Source organism: Lathyrus oleraceus, chromosome 1, assembly GCF_024323335.1.
Source record: "Lathyrus oleraceus cultivar Zhongwan6 chromosome 1, CAAS_Psat_ZW6_1.0, whole genome shotgun sequence".
Classification (NCBI taxonomy): domain Eukaryota; kingdom Viridiplantae; phylum Streptophyta; class Magnoliopsida; order Fabales; family Fabaceae; genus Lathyrus; species Lathyrus oleraceus.
This window is the reverse complement of record NC_066579.1, coordinates 390,720,974-390,743,444: the sequence shown is the minus strand read 5'-3', so window position 1 is coordinate 390,743,444 and position 22,471 is coordinate 390,720,974. Positions and strand designations below refer to the sequence as shown.

At 36.9% G+C, this 22,471-nt stretch overlaps 1 protein-coding gene across 1 annotated transcript; it reads left to right on the top strand.

Annotated features, from left to right (window-relative positions):
- Positions 1-13,449: 13,449 nt before the first annotated feature.
- On the top strand, positions 13,450-16,024 carry LOC127109727 (uncharacterized). The gene is made up of 3 exons (XM_051046063.1): positions 13,450-13,892; positions 13,999-14,116; positions 15,863-16,024. Exons 1-3 carry the CDS (start codon positions 13,450-13,452, stop codon positions 16,022-16,024), a joined length of 723 nt encoding a protein of 240 aa, XP_050902020.1.
- Positions 16,025-22,471: the final 6,447 nt, after the last annotated feature.

The following is a 22,471-nucleotide window of genomic DNA, read 5'->3' as shown; positions in this document are numbered from 1 at the left end:
TGGAAGAAACATATTTGTTGTGAGGTTCAAAAAAAAAAAATTAGAAAGTTTTGGGGTTCGAGAAAAGCAAAAAAAAGTATAATAATTATTTCCCAGCAGAGCGCAAATTGTTAGTCTGTTCTTGGTATTCAATCACTCTTCACCCTGATCATCTGAAAGCCAAGGCTGTTCATATCGACAGGTTCACAATGGATTGAATAGGGGCAGCTGTAACACCTCAAAATTTGCCCTCCTCTTCTTGGGACTAGCTTAGCATATTGCATTTCATGTTTTAGGACATTAGGCATTTGCATATTGTATATCATGTGATAATAACAAGTCATCCTCCTAAATCTTTCTCAGAAGATAGAGAGGTTAAGAGATTCATGCCTGAGGGTCTTATTGAATTGATGATCAATCATTTGAGGGTTGCTCTTCAATTAGGTTTTTGGTTCCTCAAGAAGTTTGAGTATTATCTTATTGGCAAGGGTACATCATCATCATCATGGTCTTGTCATCCTCAAGGGGTTCATTGTGCCTGATCAGATTCCTTGGGATTAGGGTTTTGACCTCTGGTCAACCCTAATCAGTTGCATTCTACCAGTCAGGGATTTTCAAGGAGATGAGGTCTTTATTGAGATGGAGATCATCATATGATTTTATTGAGCTTGTAAAATCTAGGGTTTCATTTTGGAGCCATTTCATCAAGTGGTTGAGGCTCAAAGTCATCTGAGCATGTTCAAGTCATCTGAGGCCCTAGAAAGTCAACAGAAAGTCAACTGAGGGCTAGGAGGTGGAGAAATGAGTTTCAACATCTCATTCATGTCCCAAAGAGGCTTATTCATCATTACAATAACATATCTTGAAGAATTTGAGGTCAGATCAAAACTTTCCAAAAATGGAAAGTGGCCTGTAATTGAAAGTTTCCCAAAATGGAAAGTTTTTGATTCAAATTCAACTTGATCTTGCATCATAAAAAGAGCTTTAAATTAATTTTGTCCAACATGAAAGTTGAATATCTCTCTCTCCCATTTCCAAAAAGTCTAAGATCATGAATTTATGATGAATGGTTGAAGAGATATGGTCAAATCATTGCCAAGTGTACATGGAACTTCAAATGGCCATAACTTTTGATTCACAACTCCAATTTGAGTAGCTCTTCTTGCATTTTTCTTCTCATGACATGAAGTTTCCAAAACATCCATCACATTGCATGAAATTTGAACATATGATCATTTGTGCATTCAAGTCAATTTTGGAGGGAAACTTGAAAATTTAAAATTGGTGCATCATGAGAACTTTTTGCCATTGCTAATATCTGCATGGAGTGTTTTTAAGTGCATTTGATCATTGGTTTGGTACTGTTCACGTTTGGAATTGCCATGCACCACAAAATTTCAATTTTTGTCACCACACCTTATCTTGATTAATTTCAACTAAACCTTGATTAATTTTAATTAAAATAGGATTAGCACATGGTATATATACTAAATCATAACAGAATTTCAAGAGGAATCACAATTCACATTTTCAAGATCCAAATTCTCTCTCCCTCCAAATTTTTCTTCCATTCATAATTCAAAATTTTTCCAAATAGCATTGCAATATTACTTCATATTCTTGTTCCCTAGCATTGATTTAGTGCATATCAAGTATTTGTTTGAAGAATTCGTGCAAGAATGGTGCATAGCAAGCTCATGAAGTTGAAAATGGAAAGTCAAGTTTAAGCTAGATCTACACGTGTGCAAGCTTCCTTTTCTTCACCAAACATCATTTCAAGCATTGTAGAGTGGATTTGGATACTTACAAGCAGTGGATCGTGCAAAATCAAGAACTGCTCTTCAAGAGGTTCAGTTTTCGAATCTCTTAATTCTCAAATTCATGTATATATTCTGGTAGATCTTGTTCTCCTGGTGATTCTGATCTAAAAATTGTGTGAATTGGTGCATTATTGAGCAAGATATAAGTGTTTAAAGTTTTACATCCATGAATGTTCTTGCTTGATTCTCTCTATTCTTGATGATTTGTGCTTAAATGTTTGTTGATCTTTGCTCTCCATTGCAAGAGCTTCATGATGATGTATTTGTTTTTGAGTTCTGGAAAAAAAATTCTGGAAAATGTTGAAGCTCGCGCACTGTTCATCTTCTTCTTCATGAAGAAGATGAAGATCTTCAGCCGTGCGTCGACCATACAGCAATGTTGCGTCGACCGCTCGACAGTTTTGAGTCGACCATAGCTGGCCTTGCGTCGACTCCTCTCTGGTTAGGGTTTTCTGTGAAACGGCGTCGTTTCACCTTGGCGCCACTTTTTTTGAATTTGTACAGGGTTCGATCCCTGCTGAGCGCTGATTTTCAATAATGCTTTCATATTTTCATCTTTTACCTCTACTTTGCCATGCTTTGATTTTAATTGTTCTTCCAACTTAGAAAAATCATAATAAATTGAAAAATGCTCCATTTCATCTTCAATTTTTTGCATAATGTTCCTTGAGATGTCTAGTTTTTTATGATCTTGAATTTGCAAGTTGTGCCTGGCTGGAAATATATTTGCTCTAGGTTTATTGAACACATGTGCATATTTGACCTTGCCTTGCTTATCTCATTGTGAAATGCTTGATTTTAATCCAATGAACTTGAAATTTTGCATGCTGATTCTAAACACATTGCTGGACATTTTGGTTTTGGTTTGACATTTTTCTCAATTACCATTTCTGTTTTATGCATGTGCTAACTTGGTGTGACAATTTGTGTCACACCTTTGATTGTCCAACTTGTACCATTTAATTTCCATGATAAATGATTTTCGATGTGCCTGATTTTTTGTATGTTGATCATGTTAGATGTCTTGAATGTGCATGATTTTGTCCAGATTTATTTGAATCATTTCTGTTTTGATTTGAATTTTTCATTCATGATGATCACATATGAACTTTGAAATTGCCTTTGACTTCACTTGATCATGAAATGCATTTGGTTAATGATTTTGATGTGAGACATTTTGGAATATGTCAATATGTGTTTGAATTTGCTTTGTGTTAAATTTCAGCTCCTGTTTTGAATTTTTTTCTCCATCTTTGACCCTAGGCTTTGACCTAGTAGTTTGTTGCTTACATTTGAGTTTTGATTTCAGGTTTAAGCATCCAAGTTCCATAGTTGATGATGCTTCATCATTTGGATATTGATATTTGCTTTTGATTACTAACACTTGTGTGTTTTGTAGGTTGATGCTAACTCATTTGAGTTTGCCTTTTGACTTACACATTTTGTACATTGGGATTGTCTGTTGCTTATTGACTGTTGTCTGTTTGTCTGAGTATTGTACTGATTTGTTTAGTTGTTTCCACAGGTACCTAAGTTGATTTAAGTTCATTTGAACTTTGCTTTGCATTGCTTGTGGTTGGCATACCACTTAGGTATAATCCATAATCTTCATGTAGTCTGGAAGACCTGTCATGTTACTTTGTTAGGCACATGTCTGAAGCCCTCCTTAAGAGGCAATGCTTGTGATTGTTTAATTTTGTGCCAAGCAGGTAAAGTCCTCTCAAGAGGCAATTGGCAGATAAAAGGGATGTGCAATCCATCCCCTGCTATTCAGTTATGTCATTCACTTTGCTCACACACCATGTGTTGATGCATCTTGAATAAGAACCCAAGATCTTGTTGTGTCAGTCATGTGGAGAAGAGTTCCTTCATTCTGAACTCCCACACTTTCCATTTTGATTCATGCTCTCCCAGGCCAGGGATAAGAGCTATGAGGCATAATCCTCATCTCCATTTCATCTGATTCACCCTAACTCTCAATGTTAGGGTTAAGAGCTAAAAACACCCCATTCCAGTTGGCTTGTTTCTACAGCCCAGCCTTGTATTAGCCAATTGTTTGCATATAGTGTGTGTGCTTGCTCTCTTGTGAATGCTTGTTTGCTGTTTATTTGCTGTTTCAACTTGCTGCCTGTGCGAGTTAGGTTATGTTAGATACCTCAACCTAGGACTATTGTGGATTACATGATAACTATTAGGCTCGAGTCAGTTTCCCTTCTAGTCTGTCATTTCCTAGTCTCTGGTTAGGATAGAAATTTCTCCCCTGTTAAGGGGAACTACGTTGCCCTGATCCTCATACCAGATGAGGTACGTAGGCAGGAGATCGTGCGAGATCTCTCCAGGCACCCTTTTCCTTTTTGTGTGTGTTTGCTTGACAGCTAGCAGGCTCGAGTTCCAGACTCCCTGTTAGCTTGTTTATTCAACCTTTGTGTTTCTTTTGACGACTCAGCGTCCGGTTAACCTCTTGTTTGCTTGGAGTCTGATGTAAGTCCAGCGATTGGCATTCGGTTTCCTTGTTTGTGTTTGTGTGTGGAGTCTGATGTAATTCCAACGATTGGCATTCGGTTTCCTTGTTTGTGTTTGTTGTTCGGAGTTGGACGTAAGACCAGCGATTGGCATCCCGATTCCAGTTGTGTGTTTGTTTTGACGTCTCAGCGTCTGTGCGTGTGTTTTGTTTCGGCGTGCGTTAGCCGAACTACGGTAGCTCTGATTCTCATTCCAGATGAGATACGTAGGCATGGGATGTGATATCCTAGCGAGCCCGTTTCCCATTTCCCCGAACTATGTCGACTCTGATGTTTGTGTCTGACAAACTACGTAGGCCCAGGATGCGATATCCTGCCAAGTCCTCTTCCTCCATCCTCTCCCGCCTGTTTATTCCAGTGTGTGTGCATTCTTTTGAGCAGTTATCTAGCAACCTTATTCTTTTCTTTTGAGCGTGGATCCCGTCGAGTACGACGGACGTGAGGGGTGCTAATACCTTCCCCTTGCGTAACCAACTCCCGTACCCTATAATCTCCGGTCGTAAGACCATTCCTTTCCAGGTTTACTTCGAGCGTTTCCTTTCCCTTGTTTGGGATAAATAACGCACGGTGGCGGCTCTGTTTGTTTGTTTTTTCCCGCCGGTTGTTTTTCGCGGATGCGACAATTTTCTATTGAGATCACTCAAATAAAGTTACTAATACGGTCTTAAACAAGAAAATGTTAAAATTAATCACAAATTTTGAATACCACAATTCACCCCCCCTCTTGTGCTTGAAGTCATTTGTTTAACAAGTGGCATCAGAGTCTAACCTCTATTAAGGAGTAATCATCTTAGGAGGAAAAATGTCTTCAAGTTATTCCCTAAACAAACCTCCATGATTCAATGGAGAAGGGTACAATTTATGGAAAGAGAAAATGAAAATTTTCATAGAGGGAACAAATTGTGGTATTTAGAAGGTTGTGAAAGAAGGACCGTTTGTCCCTACACACAGAGACAATGATGTTGTAGTAGATAAACTTGAAAACGATTGGTCCAAAGATGACAACAGGAATGTGCAACGCGGTTTGAAACCCAAGAACATCATTACCACTACAGTCAGTCTTGATGAATTCTTCCAAGTTTCTCACTGCGAAACAGCTAAAGAAATGTGGGTCATCTTTCAATTTACCCGTGAAGGTACTACTAAGGTAAAGAGAGCAAGGTTGGACATATTAACGCATAAGCATGAACTCTTCATAATAAAACCTGGAGAGAACATAAATCAAATGAGAACACGATTCACTCACTTCGTGAGTCATATGAGAATTTTGGGGAAAACATTTTCAAATGATGAATTAGTCATGAAAATTCTTAGATGTTTAAACCACAGTGTAAGAAAAAATCTAGTATCTACAATGTATCTCTAAGATTTTGATGATAATAAAGGACGAAACAAAAATGACACCCTAACAAAATTTATCTAAGTGTGCAGGACTCTAATCAAAATAGTCAGATAGACATTCATCAGATACAGATACAAGTTCTGAAATACCATTTAAAAGATACTCAAGCAGAAGCTCTGACTCTGATTAAAGGAAGCGTAAACTCAATAAGAGACATCAGACACTCTGAAGTGGAAGAACGCACTCTAGGATCTGAAGCCTTGCACTCTGGTGTAATTAATCAGAAGAAACTCTGAAGAAAGTCAATAATAAGCATCTATCTGAAGATACACTTGCTGAATAGAGACTCTGATGTTCGAACCTTCTGATTCAGAATACTTAGCTACGAAGAATTTCACTTATGGAAGGAATCTATTTCAGGAAGAAATTTATGGCACCCCAAAATTGCTTTGGAAAGAACACAAAGATTAATGACATTAATCATCCATCATTGCCATAGATTCTGATGTTCAAACATTCAACGGTCTTCTCATCACTCCTATATAAAAGATGGAACGCCTCACTAAGAAGACAACAGAAATAAATGAGAATACAACACTACTTTCATATCCATTATTCATTCTCTTTCTCACACGAGCTGCTGCTCTAAAGTGTGAACAATTCTTTTTCTTTAATCTTGTGTAATTTCTGCTTGCCTAGAAGCACTAAGCATTACTGTAATTCTATTTATTTGTTGAAACTCTCCTCAAGTGACTTGTGAAGTCTGTAAACTTGAGAGGGCTAAGATATTTGTATCCTCTTAGACGATCGTTTGTGTAGTCTTTCAAGATTAGTGGATTAAGTCATTTTTGAAGGCGAAATCACCTTGGCCGGGTGGACTGGAGTAGCTTTGAATTTCAAGCGAACCAGTATAAAATTCAGTGTTGATGTTATTTCTTTCTGCGTGCGTCTCATTTTGAAAAATCTTTTATTATCGTTAAAACAATTCAAACCCCCCTTTCTTGTTTTTCTTTACCTTCAATTGGTATCAGAGCTACTGCTCTGTTATTGATTTTCCAATCAAACACTTAACAGTGTAGAGAGATCCAGCGTGAGAAAAACACTATGGCCAACACCAATGAAAGAGATAGTTACAATGTTAAACCTCCAATTTTTGATGGAGAAAAATTTGATTACTGGAAAGACAGAATCCAAAGTTTCTTTCTGGGTTATGACGCTGATCTATGGGACATAGTTACTATTGGCTACATACCTCCTATCTGATGCTGGCATTGCTATTGCCAGAAACAAGATGACAGATGATTAAAAGCGTGACTTCAAGAACCATCACAAAGCCAGAACAATACTGCTGAATGCCATTTCCTAAAATGAATATGAAAAGATCACCAACAGGGAAACTGCTAAAGAAATACTTGACTCCTTGAGGATGACTCACAAAGGAAATTCACAAGTCAAAGAGACAAACGCTATGGCTCTAATTCAGAAGTACGAAGCCTTCAAGATGGAGGACGATGAAGCTATAAAGGTAATGATTTCTAGATTTCAAACTTTAATTGCAAGACTCAAGGTTATGGACAAAGGCTACACAACTGCAGATCATGTCAAAAGATTGTCAGAAGCTTACCAAAGAAGTGGAGACCCATGGTCCGCATAAAAATTGTCAAAGGATCTGAACAACATAAGCCTTGAGGAACTCGTTAGCTCCCTCAGAAGTCACGAGATAGAACTTGAGGAAGATGATCCTCAAAAGAAGAACAAATTTGTAGCTCTGAAATCCAGATCTGAGAGACATAAACCAGAAAGGAACAAAGCCCTCAAAGCTGAAGAAGAAGATAATGACGACTCTGAAAAGGAAGGCTCTGACGATGAAGAAGAGTTATCCCTTTTGACCAGAAGAGTAAAACAACTCTGGAGAAAAAGGAATAACAACTTCAGAAGACCAAGACCCAAGAGAGATCGCTCAGAATCAACTTCCAGAAGAAAATCAAACAAAGAGGTAACATGCTATGAATGTAAGGAAATAGGTCATTACAGAAACGAATGCCCAAAGCTTAAGAAAGAAAGCTCCAGAAGAGAAAGTTTCAAGAAAAACTCCTTTAAAACCAAGAAGGGACTCATGGCCACCTGAGACGACACTGAATCTGATTCCTCTGAATCAGACTCTGAATAACAGGAAAATGTTGCATTCATGGCTACCACTTCTAGAAACTCATCATATGGAGAATATGATCCTGAAGAGGTATTTTCTGATCTTTTTCGCTCTGACCTTGAATCATGCCTTTCTGAATCTTTAAACTCATATCAGAAACTTAAACAAAAATTTAAAGAACTAAAAAGGGTCCTTGAAGGAACCACTGAAGAATGTGATAAGCTTGAGATAATAGTTTCAGAACTAAAGGATGATATTCTGGATCTGACAAAAGAAAGAGACTCCATAAATAAACAATGTTTAAAACTTGAAGAAGCTTTATCTCAAGCCCCACAAACGTCCAACACAATGATATATAAATATGAAAAATCTTTTCAAAAGTTTCTGAAAAATGGGATAGAAAGAAGTAGAATGGCTTCCATGATTTATTGAGTTAGTCAGAATAACAAAAGAGGAATATGATATGATTCTAGTGAAGACAAATCTTCTACAGATGACAAACCTAAATCCCCATTTTCTTATCATTACACACATGCACAAGCACAACGTTTCACTAATACTAGAAAACCCAAAGTCTTAAGAAACTCTGGGAAAACTAATCACAAAGGACCCAAAAGATTCTGGGTACCAAAGGATAAGATTGTTTATGTTGCAGATATCCTATACAGCAGAGTTAAGACACCAATCATGGTACCTAGACTCTGGATGCACGCGACACATGATGGGAAGAAAGCATATGTTCCAAAGCCTGGAACTTAAAGATGATGGCTTCGTAGGTTTCAGAGGAAATCAGAAAGGAAGAATCAGAGGCTCCGGAACTATTGGTAATGGATCTCTTCCCTCCATATCTGATGTTCTCTATGTAGAAGGATTAATGCATAACTTGTTATCAATAAGCCAATTAAGTGATAACGGTTATGATATAATCTTCAATCAAAAAACATGTAAAGCACTTAATCAGAATAATGGAACAGTTTTATTCACTGGCAAGAGGAAAAACAACATTTACAAAATAAATCCTTCAGATCTAAAAGATCAAAATGTAAAATGTTTGATGTCTGTACACGAAGCGCAATGGGTATGGCATAGACACTTGGGCCACATTAGCTTGAGAAAACTCTCTCAGCTAAATAAACTCGAGTTAGTCAGAGGCCTACCTAAGCTGAAGTTTTCTTCAGATGCTCTGTGTGAGGCATGTCAGAAAGGAAAATTTTCTAAAACATATTTTAAAAAGAAAAATGTTGTTTCCACATTTAAGCCTCTAGAACTTCTTCACGTTGACTTTTTTGGACCTGTTAAGACAGCGTCAGTCAATGGAAAGAAGTATGGACTAGTCATTGTTGACGATTTTAGTCGCTGGACATGGGTAAAAATTCTAAAGCACAAGAGTGAGTCTCACTCTGTATTCACTAGCTTCTGTTCCAAAGTGCAAAACGAATTTGACTCTAAAATCATCAGAGTCAGAAGTGATCATGGTGGAGAATTCAAAAATAAATTCTTTGAAGAACTGTTTGATTCAAATGGAATATCCTATGATTTCTCCAGCCCTAGAACTCTACAACAAAATGGAGTTGTAGAGAGGAAGAATAGGAAACTCCAAGAAATGCCCAGAACCATGATCAATGAAACAAATATGGCTAAGCACTTTTGGGCTGAAACAGTAAATACATCGTGTTATATTCAGAATAGAATCTCTGTAAGACATATTCTGGAGAAGACTCCCTATGAACTGTGTAAGGGAAGAAAACCCAACATTTCTTACTTCCATCCTTTTGGATGCTCTTGTTTTATTCTTAATACTAAAGAACATATGAACAAGTTTGATTCAAAAGCACAAAAAGGTATTATGTTAGGATACTTAGAACGCTCTAAGGGCTACAGAGTATACAACACAGAAACCAAAATTGTGGAAGAATCAATACATGTTAGATTTGATGATAAGCTTGACCCTGAAAAGTCAAAGTTAGTTGAGAAACTTGCAAATTTGGAGATAACTCTTGCAGGTTCTAACGAAAAGACTAAAGCATCAGAAGAAGCTGAGAAACTAAGTCCAGAAGCAACTGAATTCTCAACTACCCAGAAAAGATCAAGAAATCTCCCATACATCTTTGAAGAATTGATTCTGGGAAACAAGGATGAACCTGTCAGAACAAGGTCAACATTCAAAGTATATGAAGAAACTCCTCTAGGATTAGTATCTCTGATTGAGCCTACTTCCTGTGATGAGGCACTTCAAGACAATGACTGGGTTCTGGTAATGAAAGAAGAACTGGATCAATTCTCAAAGAATGACGTCTGAGATCTTGTCTCAAAGCCTAAAGGAACTCATATTATTGGAACAGGAAGGGTATTCAAAAACAAATTGAACGAAAAAGGAGAAGTAGTCAGAAACAAAGCACGAATGGTGGCACAAGGTTACAATCAACAAGAAGGGATTGACTACAACGAAACCTTTGCTCCAATCGCCAGGTTAGAATCCATCTGTTTTTACTTGTTTCATTCGCTGTAAATCACTCCATCAAATTATATCAGATGGATGTCAAGAGCGCATTTCTTAATGGTTATATATCAGAAGAAGTGTATGTTCATCAACCCCTAGGTTTTGAAAACTCTAAATGTCCAGAACATGTTTTTAAACTGAAAAAATCACTGTATGGTCTAAAACAAGCTCCTAGAGCTAGGTATGAAAGACTAAGCAACTTTCTTCTGGAACATGAGTTTATTAGAGGAAAGGTTGACTCTACACTCTTCTGTAAAAACATTAGAAATGATATCATGATATGTCAGATATATGTTGATGATATAATTTTTGGTTCATCTAACCCCTCTATTTGTCAAGAATTCTCTGAGCTAATGCAGACAGAATTTGAAATGAGTTTGATGCAAGAACTAAAGTTCTTTTTGGGAATTCAAATCAATCAAGCTTCAAAAGATACTTATGTATATCAAAGTAAATACATAAAAGACATTCTGAAGAAATTCGAAATGGCTGAATGCAAACCAACAAAAACACCCATGCATCCAACCTGCACTCTGGAGAAAGAAGAAGTTAGTCAAAAGGTTTGTCAGAAGCTCTATCGTGGTATGATAGGCTCTCTCCTCTATCTGACGGCTACCCATCCTGACATTATTTTCAGTGTATGTCTTTGTGCCAAATTCCAATCAGATCCAAGGGAATCTCATTTAACAGATGTTAAAAGAATCCTAAGGTATCTGAAAGGAACTCCTAACCTTGGCCTGATGTATGAGAAAACATCAGAGTATAGGCTTTTTGGATATTATGATGCAGATTATGCAGGGGACATAATGGAACATAAAAGTACATCTGGGAACTGTCAGTTCTTGGGAAACAATCTCATATCTTGGGCCAACAAAAGATAGTTAACCATCGCTCTGTCTACTGCAAAAGCAGAATATATATCAGCTTCACTATGCATTACTCAGATGCTCTGAATGAAAAATCAACTAGAAGACCTTCAAATTTTTGCGAGTAACGTTCCTATCTTCTGTGATAATATTGCTACCATATGTTTAAGTAAGAACCCTATCTTGCATTCCAGAGCTAAGCACATAGAAATAAAACATCATTTTATCAGAGACTATGTTCAGAAAGGGGTAATATCCTTAAAATTTATTGATACAGACCATCAATGGGTTGATATTTTCACTAAACCCCTCGCTGAAGATAGATTCTCATTTATTCTGAAACATTTAAAAATTGAAATTTGCTCAGAATAAACCCAATGTGCTTCTCTGAAATAGCAAAATAAGGTTTTGAAATAACATCAGGTATCTGGATCTGACTCTGATAGTTCTATCAGTTAGGAGTCATCTGAATCACAAATCCTCTAGATCCAATCCCTTGGTATTCCCGAAGATCATATAGATCAACACGTGGGGTATCTTGCGTCTGATCTTGGATCTTCTAGACAACTGTCTAGCAGAAATCAAGAGACGGACCTTTGAGATCCCCTCGAGCAATGTGCTGATTTGGGGATTAGACTTCTATCATGGGTTGTAATCATGTCTCCCCTAAGCGTTTCAACTTGGTTAATGTTCCATTATTAATTTTCTAACTTCTCAACTGCTTTTAACGCTTTCGTTTTGCATGCTCTCTATGTGTATTTATATTCTTCACAATCCACAATTTCACACTTTTACACTCACTGCCTACACAAACCCCTCTCCTTTATCAAGTTTATCAAGTTCTTCATCTTCATCAAGTTCATCTTTTTCATCAAGTTTATCATGGATTCTTAACAACAATCTGTCTACAACTACTCTCAACAAATGGAATCAACGGAACAAACTCTTATTTCTTCTCAATAAACAACTGCTACAACTGGTGTTGTCTCTACCCCAATCTACAAAGAACCATATATGCTGGACCGTGAACCTCATATCCATCTTGCCACTCCATTTGATAAGCTTGAAGTCCTATGTGAATCATTGGTAGACTTTGACAACATGAAGCGAAATGGAATAGACCTTACTGAGAAACTGAGAATGCAAGGGTGAGAAACCTATTTCCAAAGACTATATGGTCCCTTCTATACCTTTCTGTTAAAAGAGTTCTGGCGCTTTGCAGACTCTGACGATCATTACATAGTGTCACATGTTCTGGGGGTCAAGATTATCATTACTGAGAAGTCCATCATCTCCCTTCTGAATATGGAGAAGACAGGGGGAAGAAGAATCTATAACATCAACCCTAGGGCAAAGTACTTATCCCAGGAAATTTCCCCAACCATTTTCCAACAGAACGCTGAAGGCAATTCCTCAAAAAACAAGGAACTTCACCAGAACCTCCGAGTCTGGTTGAAGATCATTCTGGGAACCATTCACCACCGCCCAACCTCCAACTCTTCTGACTACATCAATACAGATCAGAAGTGTATACTCTACTGCCTTCATAAAGGATTAAAGCTAAACCTGTCAGCGCTGCTCTTCAAATACCTCAGAGACTCTGTCAAAGACACAAGAAACAACTTGAAGCCTAAAACCTACATCCCTCTGGGAAGACTTATCTCCGACATTCTGATCGAGAGCGGGAAGGTGGATCACCTGATCCATCACAGTTGACATTGGAAGACCTCTGAACGCTCACAATCTGAAGAGCATGGGGGTGATTGAGCAAATCAGGGTGAAACCCTCATTAGATACCTCCTGGGAAGCACTCAAGGATCAGAGGAAGATTCCCAATGACCTCTACCTTTTTTCCAAGATTGATCCTCCAAAAGTTGCGGCTCATTATCTGCAAGATCTCACAAGCCAATGAGTTGACATCTCAGAGTTCTCTGTGGACTGGCTACCTGAGCATCCATCCAACTTCATGAAGAGACAACGAGAGCCATCTGGGAAGTCCAAGAAGGCAAAGAAGGCAAAACTGGGAGAAACTTCTGCGTCAAGACCTCCGGCCCCTCTGATTGAATCACCAAGTAAGTCTCTGCCTCCTTCTCGCTCTGTCAATTTAAAGAAAATTGTTTCTTCTCTTCCCCAAACCACACCTATCTACACCCATTCTAAAACCCCACCCTCTACCACTAAACCCTATGATACTCCAACCTATAATCCACCATCTCCTCCACTTCAAAATTCAACCTCTCCACCGCAACCTTACCAGTATCTGAAGCAGAAATGCCTAACGAATCTATCTCACCAACATCTTCTACACCTTCATCTCCACCCTACTACGTTCTATCATCTGACTCAAAACCTTCTGACCCTCAATCCCCCACACTAGATCAACTTCAGGCTCATGCTTTTACCTCACAACAACAACCTGAACCAGAAGCCAACACTCCACCTGAACAACCAATTCCACCATCTTCTGAACAACCACAAACACCACCATCTGAACAACCACCAAATTCACCACCTGAACAACCCACAACACCACCCTCTGAAACCCCCATCTTACCACCCTCTAAAAATGTTATCATCCCTACCTCTCCAACTCCCACTGACACTACCCAAACACCACCAACATCTCCATCCCCCAACCCAGAACCAAAACCTACCTTCCCCACCTTAGAAGAAGTAATCGCTTTATTTGCTGAGTCTTCAGTGGAGAAGATCAAGTCTCTATGTGTAAACTCCAGTATCAGTGATGCTGCTGAAGTCTTCAGTAGAGAAAGTGCAGAGTCTTCAGTGGAGAAGCAATCGCTTTATTTGTTGAGTCTTCAGTAGAGAAGCTGCAGAGAAGGCTGCTGCTAAAGTTACTGCGGCTGCTGCTGAAGCTGAGGCAAAAGCAAAAGCCGAAGTTGAAGAAGCAGTACGTATAGCTATAGAAGAAGCTGCAAAGGTTAGCGCTGATGCTCTGACTCAGGGGGAGCAATCAAACTCTGGCTTCGCCCTCTGGTCTTGAAAACTCTGGAAGAACTGTTGAAGGAGCAACAAATTGTGCAAGCAAGATTGGATCACCAGGACTCCGTCAACATCAATATTTAGAACCTACTGACTCAACTGCTCCAAAGGGTGCCTCCTCCACCAAACCCTTAGGCACTTAGGCTTCTTTTGTTGTTTTTCCCTATGTTTTCTACTATGCAGTTTGTGCTCTCTTTCTGAATTGCTGCTTACCTGTACCTATTTTTTCCCATTTATATGAACCTTTTTCTTGCATTTTTTATGTCTTTTTGAGTCTGACAAAAAGGGGGAGAACTAATACAACTCTGATGAAAATATATTTAAGCCTCTTACTACACTGCGCACATTAATATCTTAATGCCTTATGAGAACTAAAGTTATGCAGGATAACAACTAAGGTACAAACTAGCTGCCATAAGGAAAGTCTGGTAAGAACCTCTGAGAAATCTGATGATCCATCTCAGGGGGAGTCATCACTCATCTGACTCTGAGATAATATTTTGATTATATCACTACTTCATCATCACTCTGAACTTTTTTTGTCATCGTCAAAAAGGGGGAGATTGTAAGAACAAATCTAACATCTACAATGCATCTCTAAGATTTTAATGATAACAAAGGATGAAAAAAAATGGCACCCTAACAAAATTTATCTAAGTGTGCAGGACTCTACTCAAAATAGTCAGATAGACATTCATCAGATACAAATACAAGTTCTGAAATACCATTTAGAAGATACGCAAGCAGAAGCCCTGACTCTGATTAAAGGAAGCGTAAAGTCAACAAGAGACATCAGACACTCTGAAGTGGAAGAACACACTCTAGGATCTGAAGCCTTGCACTCTGATGTAATTAATCAGAAGAAACTCTGAAGACAGTCAGCGACAAGCATCTATCTGAAGATACACTTACTGAATAGAGACTTTGATGTTCGAACCTTCTGATTCAGAATACTTAGCTACGAAGAATTTCACTTATGGAAAGAATCTATTTCAGGAAGAAATTTATGGCGCCCCAAAACTGCTTTGGAAAGAACACAAAGATTAATGACATTAATCATCCATCATTGCCAAAGATTCTGACATTCAAACATTCAACGGTCTTCTCATCACTCCTATATAAAGGATGGAACTCCTCACTAAGAAGACAACAGAAACACACGAGAATACAACACTACTTTCATATCCATTATTCATTCTCTTTCTCACACGAGCTTCTGTTCTAAAGTGTGAACAATTCTTTTGCTTTTACCTTGTGTAATTTCTGCTTGCCTAGAAGCACTAAGCATTACTATAATTCTATTTATTTGTTGAAACTCTCCTCAAGTGACTTGTGAATTCTGTAAACTTGAGAGGGCTAAGATGTCTTTATCCTCTTAGACGATCGTTTGTGTAATCTTTTAAGATTAGTGGATTAAGTCCTTTTTGAAGGCGAAATCACCTTGGCCGGGTGGACTGGAGTAGCTTTGAATTTCAAGTGAACCAGTATAAAATTCAGTGTTGATGTTATTTGTTTCTGCGTGCGTCTCATTTTGAAAAATGTTTTATTATCGTTAAAAAAATTCAAATCCTCTTTTCTTGTTTTTCTCTACCTTCACATAGCTGGTAACCTAAAGTCATTTTGATTTTGAATCTAAGGATCTTGTAATTTTGGACACACATACACCCTTTTTGGAAAATTGCAGAAACATGAAATGGAACTTAAAAGACTTGCCATTGATGAAGAAGGGGAAAATAAAAATAAAAGTCTAGCACTTAAAGGTGAAGAATCCAACTCAGATGATGACATGGCCCTCATAGTAAAGAAATTCAAGAGATTTATAAAGAAGGAGAAAGAGCAAGCATAAGAACAAGAAAAAGATAAAGAAAAATCATTTACTCCAACATGCGGAAAGAAAGGGCACATAAAACCATATTGTCCTCTATGCAAAAAGTCAAATAAAAAATTCAAAAAGAATCAGAAGAAGTAGAAATCATATGTCGCATGGAAAGAAAATGACATGAAATCCTCTGATGATGAAGATCAGAAAACCAATATATGTCTGATGGCAAAACATAAAAATGATATGGTAACCTCTAAATTTTCCTATCATGACTTATTTAGATTATGTAAGAAATTATCAAAAGAAACAAATAAACTAGAGAAAATTATTTCTACATCCAAAGATAATATCTCCTCTCTTGAGACTAAAAATAAAATCCTGGAAAAAGAAATAAAACGTCTCAAAGAAATGAAAGAAAAATTTAATCAAAACCTGAAATTCTAGTTATCAGACTTTCGATGTCACACGGGTTGTTATGACATCCCATTCTGCGCAGACAAGAATTATGCAGAACTTAAAAAGTAAGTGCAGTAAATAACACAAGTAATTGTTTACCCAGTTCAATCCAACATGACCTACGTCTGGGGGCTACCAAGCCAGGGAGGAAATCCACTATTAGTAGTATTAATTCAGACCTTAAACCAACTATTTAACCCTATCACTTAATACCTACCCAATGCAATTTCAATCTTACACTAAGATCAGAGTTCCTACTCACTCCCCCTCAATCACCTCAGTGATTACAACCTTTAATTAAGATTAAAGACAATTGTGAAGTCACACTTCAAACAACTCTTGATTGTGCTTAAGAGCTTTTATCAAGATACACAGCACTCACGCTTAAAAGCTTAGAGTGACACAACACTTACAACTCAATGAACACCCTATACCAATGCAATCATCTCAGTGATAATTGCTTGGCTCACAAGATACACCTAATACAAGACACACAAAAATACAACAGTGAAGTATGATGGACACACAAAATCTTCACGCCTAAAATCCCCGAGTTCTGAAAGAAGGATTGCCATCCTTTTATATTGCAGCACTTGGGCCTTGTACTTGTATTTTCTGAATTTAAGGTCAAGCGAGTTAACCTAAATTCCACAACTAGGTTACTAACAAATAGGCTATTTGTTAGGTTCATTTATTGTAGCTTAGTTGTTGGTTTCCTGGATTTTAGCTCAGCTGTTGACTTCCTGAAGAATAGCCTGAGAAAAATGTTGAAACAGAAAAACTGAACAACCTACAATTTAGCATATGCTGCCTGGAGTGAATGTCACAACATTTAGTTTGACATCCAAAGCATAGACCATATGCTAAGTCTGTTATCTTCCTGAAAACAGACTGTACAAATTTGCTGTACTGTACCGGACCAATCAGTCCATACTTCAGTAACAACGTACATTCATAAATGTCAAAGCATCCAATTTGACATTTACACAATGAGCCTTACGTCAGGTCTGTACAAATTTGCTGTACTGTACAGGACCAATAAGTCCATACTTCAGTAACAACGTACATTCATAAATGTCAAAGCATCCAATTCGACAAACCATTTCCACTCCATGAACTCCCCAAAAAATGGACTAGTGGAAATGAAAAATAGATCTCTAATAGAGCTAGCAAGGACGACACTCAATGAGACCAATCTTCCTAAATATCTCTCGGCTAATGTTGTAAATAGCGCTTGCTATGTCATGAATCACGTCTTGATATGACCAGTTCTAAAGAGGATTCCCTATAAGATATTTAAAGGAAGAAATCTAAATATCTCTCACCTCCATATTTTTGGATGCAAATGCTTCATCCATAATAATGTGAAAGATAACCATGGAAAATTCAACGCAAGAGCTGATGAAGACATATTCATAGGATATTTCACTTCTATAAAAGATTTTAGAGTATTTAATATAAGAATCAATTCATTTTACCTTTGACAAAACTAACCCCAAAACTGTAGAAATGGAATTTGTTGAATGTGCAGGTATCTAAGAAAAGACAAATTTGGGAGATTATCAAAAACTGATCCAAAAGAAAAATAATAATCATAATGAAGTCACAGAAGAACAATCAATTCAAGATCAGAACCCAATGACTCCACAGGAATATCCAAATCTCCCAAAAGAATGAAGAGTAATAAAAGATCATCCAATATAAAATTTTATTGGAGACGTATCCAAAAGGGTCACCACTAGACGATCACTCAACGAGGGTTATGACTTTGTGAATTTTGTTTCAAAAGTTAAGCCAAAGGAAATTGGCGAATGCATAGTCGATGAGCATTGATCTTTTTCTATGCAAGAAGAGTTAAATCACTTTTAACGGAACAACGTTTGAGAACTCGTTTACAAAGCTCCAACTAATCTAGTAATAGAAACCCGGTGTGTATTTTGCAACAAGCTGGATGAAGAAGGAAATGTTTTAAGAAATAAATCCAGACTCATTATGAAAGGTTATAATCAACATGAGGGAATAGATTTCGATGAAACTTATGCTCATGTAGCTAGCTTAGAAGCCATAAGGATGTTATTAGCTTTCTCTTGCATCATGAATTTCAAACTATTTTAAATGGATGTAAAAAGTGAATTTCTAAATGGTTACATTCAAGAGGAAGTATTTGTTGATCAAACTCCTGGATTTATCAACCCTACCTTTCTAGACCATGTTTTTAAGCTCAAGAAGGCACTGTATGGTCTGAAATAAGCTCCTAGAGAATGGTGTGACCTTTTAAGCAAATTCTTGCTTGAAAATAAGTTCGAAAGAGGGAAAGTTGATAAAAACCCTCTTTATTAAGAAAACAAAACATGACATTTTAATTGTTCAAATATATGTTGATGATATCATATTCGGTGCTACTAACGAATACTTGTGCAAGGAATTTTCTGAAATAATGCAGAACAAATTTGAAATTTCCATGACAGGAGAGCTAAAGTACTTTATAGGGCTTCAAATCCATCAAAAAAAGAAGGAACATTTATAAATCAAGATAACTATTGCAAAGATCTATTAAAAAGGTTTGATATGGAAATACCCAAAATATTAGCAACTCTAATGTCAACATCATGCTCCCTAGAAAAACATGAAGACGAAAAACCCGTTGATGAAAGGAAATATCAAGGTATGATTGGGTCACTTATTTATCTAACTGCATATCGTCCTGACATTATGTTTTATGTATATGTGTGTGCATACTTTCAAGCATCCCCAAAAGAAACGCATCTCATGTTTGTCAAGCGCATCATGAGATATCTCACTGGCACACAACAAATGGGTCTATGGTACCCCAAAGGAATAAAGTGTGAGTTAGTTGGATACTTTGACTCAGATTTTGTAGGGTGCCGACTAGATAGGAGAATTACCAATGGTATGTCTCATCTACTTGGAAACTCACTTGTCTCTTGGCATAACAAGAAACAAGATAACATAGCACCATCAACAGTTGTGGCAGAATATGTTGCCTCCAGAAGTTTTTGCACCCAAATCATTTGGATGAAACAACAACTCAGTGATTATGGTGTTAAACTTGGAGTTGTACAAATTATATGTGACAACACTAGTTCCATAAACCTCACCAAAAACCCGATATTTCACTCTCAGACTAAACACATCGATGTTAGGCACCATTTTATTAGAGATCATCTTGAAAAAGGGGAATGTGTGCTTGAATTCATAGACTCATATAATCAACTCGCAAACATTTCTACTAAACCGTTTCCCATAGAAAAATTATTTTTCATAAGAACTAAACTAAGAATTTTAAACCAATCATGCATGAACTAATAAATTTGAATCTATGTGCTTATGTTTGTAACATGTTTGTCTACTTTTCCTTTTTTATTTCAACAAAGGGGGAAAAGTATGCTCTCAAGGAGAGTAAGGTATACTCTCTATTTTACTCATGGGGAGTTCAATTACTCCAAAATATATACTTGTTTCTCTTTTACCATCTACCCTGAAAAATGCGTTGTCGGCATCAAAAAAGGGGAATTTGGATCTATGTTCTTGCAGGTAATAAAGAATTAGCATCTAAAGTTTTGATGACGACAACACATGACAAATATCTTTCAACTCTAGAAGTATTTAAAAGTATTAACAAGAGAACTCAAGATCAAGTGTTTATACAAAACATAAACTATCAAGCAAAGGTTTTGGAGCTTCTTTAATGAAAGGTGTGAAAGCTCTCTAGGTCATGTATGTCAGCCTGTCTGAGTGAATTGAGTAGTGTAAAAGTAAGGTAGTAGCTTAAGAGTACTAAGGAAATTCACAGACACACTTTAAAATACTTTTCTACCTAAAAAATTATTTTCTAAAAACAAAACCAAGTGATTAAAAAGTTATTCAAACTTTTTCTTAACCATCTATTTGATTAGAAAGATATGTTAATCGATTAGATTTTTTTTTGATTTACCTAATTTATTAGAGCACTTGTATAATCGATTAGCAAGATGATAATCAATTGTATAATCAACAAAGATAACACATTAATGACTTACAATGACTCTATATCCAAACTTTCCTATTTGGGCTTTATAAACGATAATATTTGAGCTATCTAATCGATTAGAGCATTTTTCTAATCGATTATATATTAAATTCAGCCCATGGATAGTTTCCTTTCTTGGGTTTTCCAACTACTATATAAATGAGCTTCTTACTCACTTCATATCACGCCACTTTCCAATGTTTTCATTTTTCTTTGGAATTTATCTCTTTCTCTCCTTTTGGAGAATATTTTCTATTCACTTATAATTGATTTAGTGCTTCTAAGTGAAGCTTTACTTGCGAGGAAGATGATTTTATAAGTGGTTGTGTTGGTCGTTTATATTCTTAAGAGTGCGATGCCTTTAAGAGATTAAGTTTGATTTTTGAGATCAAGGATAAATCTATGTTATTGGTTTATTGAGCTTTGTCGGAAAAATATTTGTTTTGGTTATTGATATCAGTCATAAATCTCTAAACGGTTCGATAGAGTAGCCTTGGTAAAAGTTTTCATTTGACTGGGGATAAGTATGTATTAAAGGTTCGTAGGCATAACCTTCCAAAGCTCAAAGTTTATAGTGAAACTCTCAAGAGGACCTCTTGGGGCTATGACTAGGCTAACATTCGGACAAACTTGTATAAATCTCTGGTGTAATCCTTCTAAACCTATCTTTTACTTTTCTATAATTTCCTCTCATTATTTAATTTTCCGCTGCAATCACTCGCATAAAAGTACTAATAATTAAATGAGAAAATGTTAAAATCTTAAATGGTGGAGATTTAGTGTGAGAATGGAGGTTTGGTAGTGGTAATACAGGTTGGAACATAGTTTTGTTGTGGTTAGCTTCACTTAAAACTGGTTGTGTAAGTATAGTTAGTGAGGTGTCATTTCAATTGTATCTTATGAAGTTTTATGAAGGAAGCAGGACATGTGGCACTAGAGGTGAGGCAGGAAGTAACCGTCGCACATCCAATGAATAAGGATTTGCTAAAAATTGTTGAGCCTTGTGATGTGTAGAAAAAGGTGAGGGTCGTGTCTTTTGATAAATGATGTTGTTGGGTGTGTCTTGTCTATCAGGTGTTGGCCTATTGTACATGTCGCAAAGTAGTAGGTCTATGGCAAAGTAGCACCTTGATATGCATGATTGGTCACACAACCACTCACAGTGCGGCAAGTGTCGCATGATGACCAATCCTGCATGTGATCTCTACTTTTCAAGGCCAACTTCTTTGAGATACACATTTTTTGTTTAAGTACATCACTTAGAAGTATAAAATTTGAATTTTCTTCCTCTCTCTTATCTTCACAAACTTCTTTAAAGAATTTCCTCTAACTTGTTCTTCCTCTAAATTTTTCAAAACTAACCCTCTTCCCTCCTCTAGTTTTTTCAATTTCTTTTCCATTTCTTTCTAACTCTTGTCTTCTTTTCCATTTATTTCTTTTCCCATCATATATGGGGTTTGTTCCATGATGAATTCTTAACTAATATACATGAATAATTGGGTGACTTTTTGAAGAAGGTGGGGGCTCCAATTCACATGCTTTTGACCCGATTCGACCAAGTAATTTAAAGGGATATAAAGTAGCACTGAGACAACTTCAAAGAGACTCACTTTTACATCATAGTTTATCGATACGGTTTTAGACAAAGTATAAACAAGCTCTTTACTGACGATGGAAAGAAACACAAGAAATGGGGGAGGGGGGTCAATCGAGTTTCTAAAAATAAAATCTTTTTCAAAACTAACTGAATCAACCAATAACATGAACAAGAAAAATAACAAAGTTATTTTTACAATGGTGCACTATTAACGAAGCTACCTCCAGTCCACCATACTAAGGTGATTTTTCCTTCTAAGAAAGGAGTTAATCCACTATAGTTGAAACTGATCACAAACACAACAAAGATAAACTGTCTTTGTCTTCTTGAGTCTATCTAACTAAAATCTAGTCACTTAAGGAAACCACTAAATCAACTTTGAGATTTA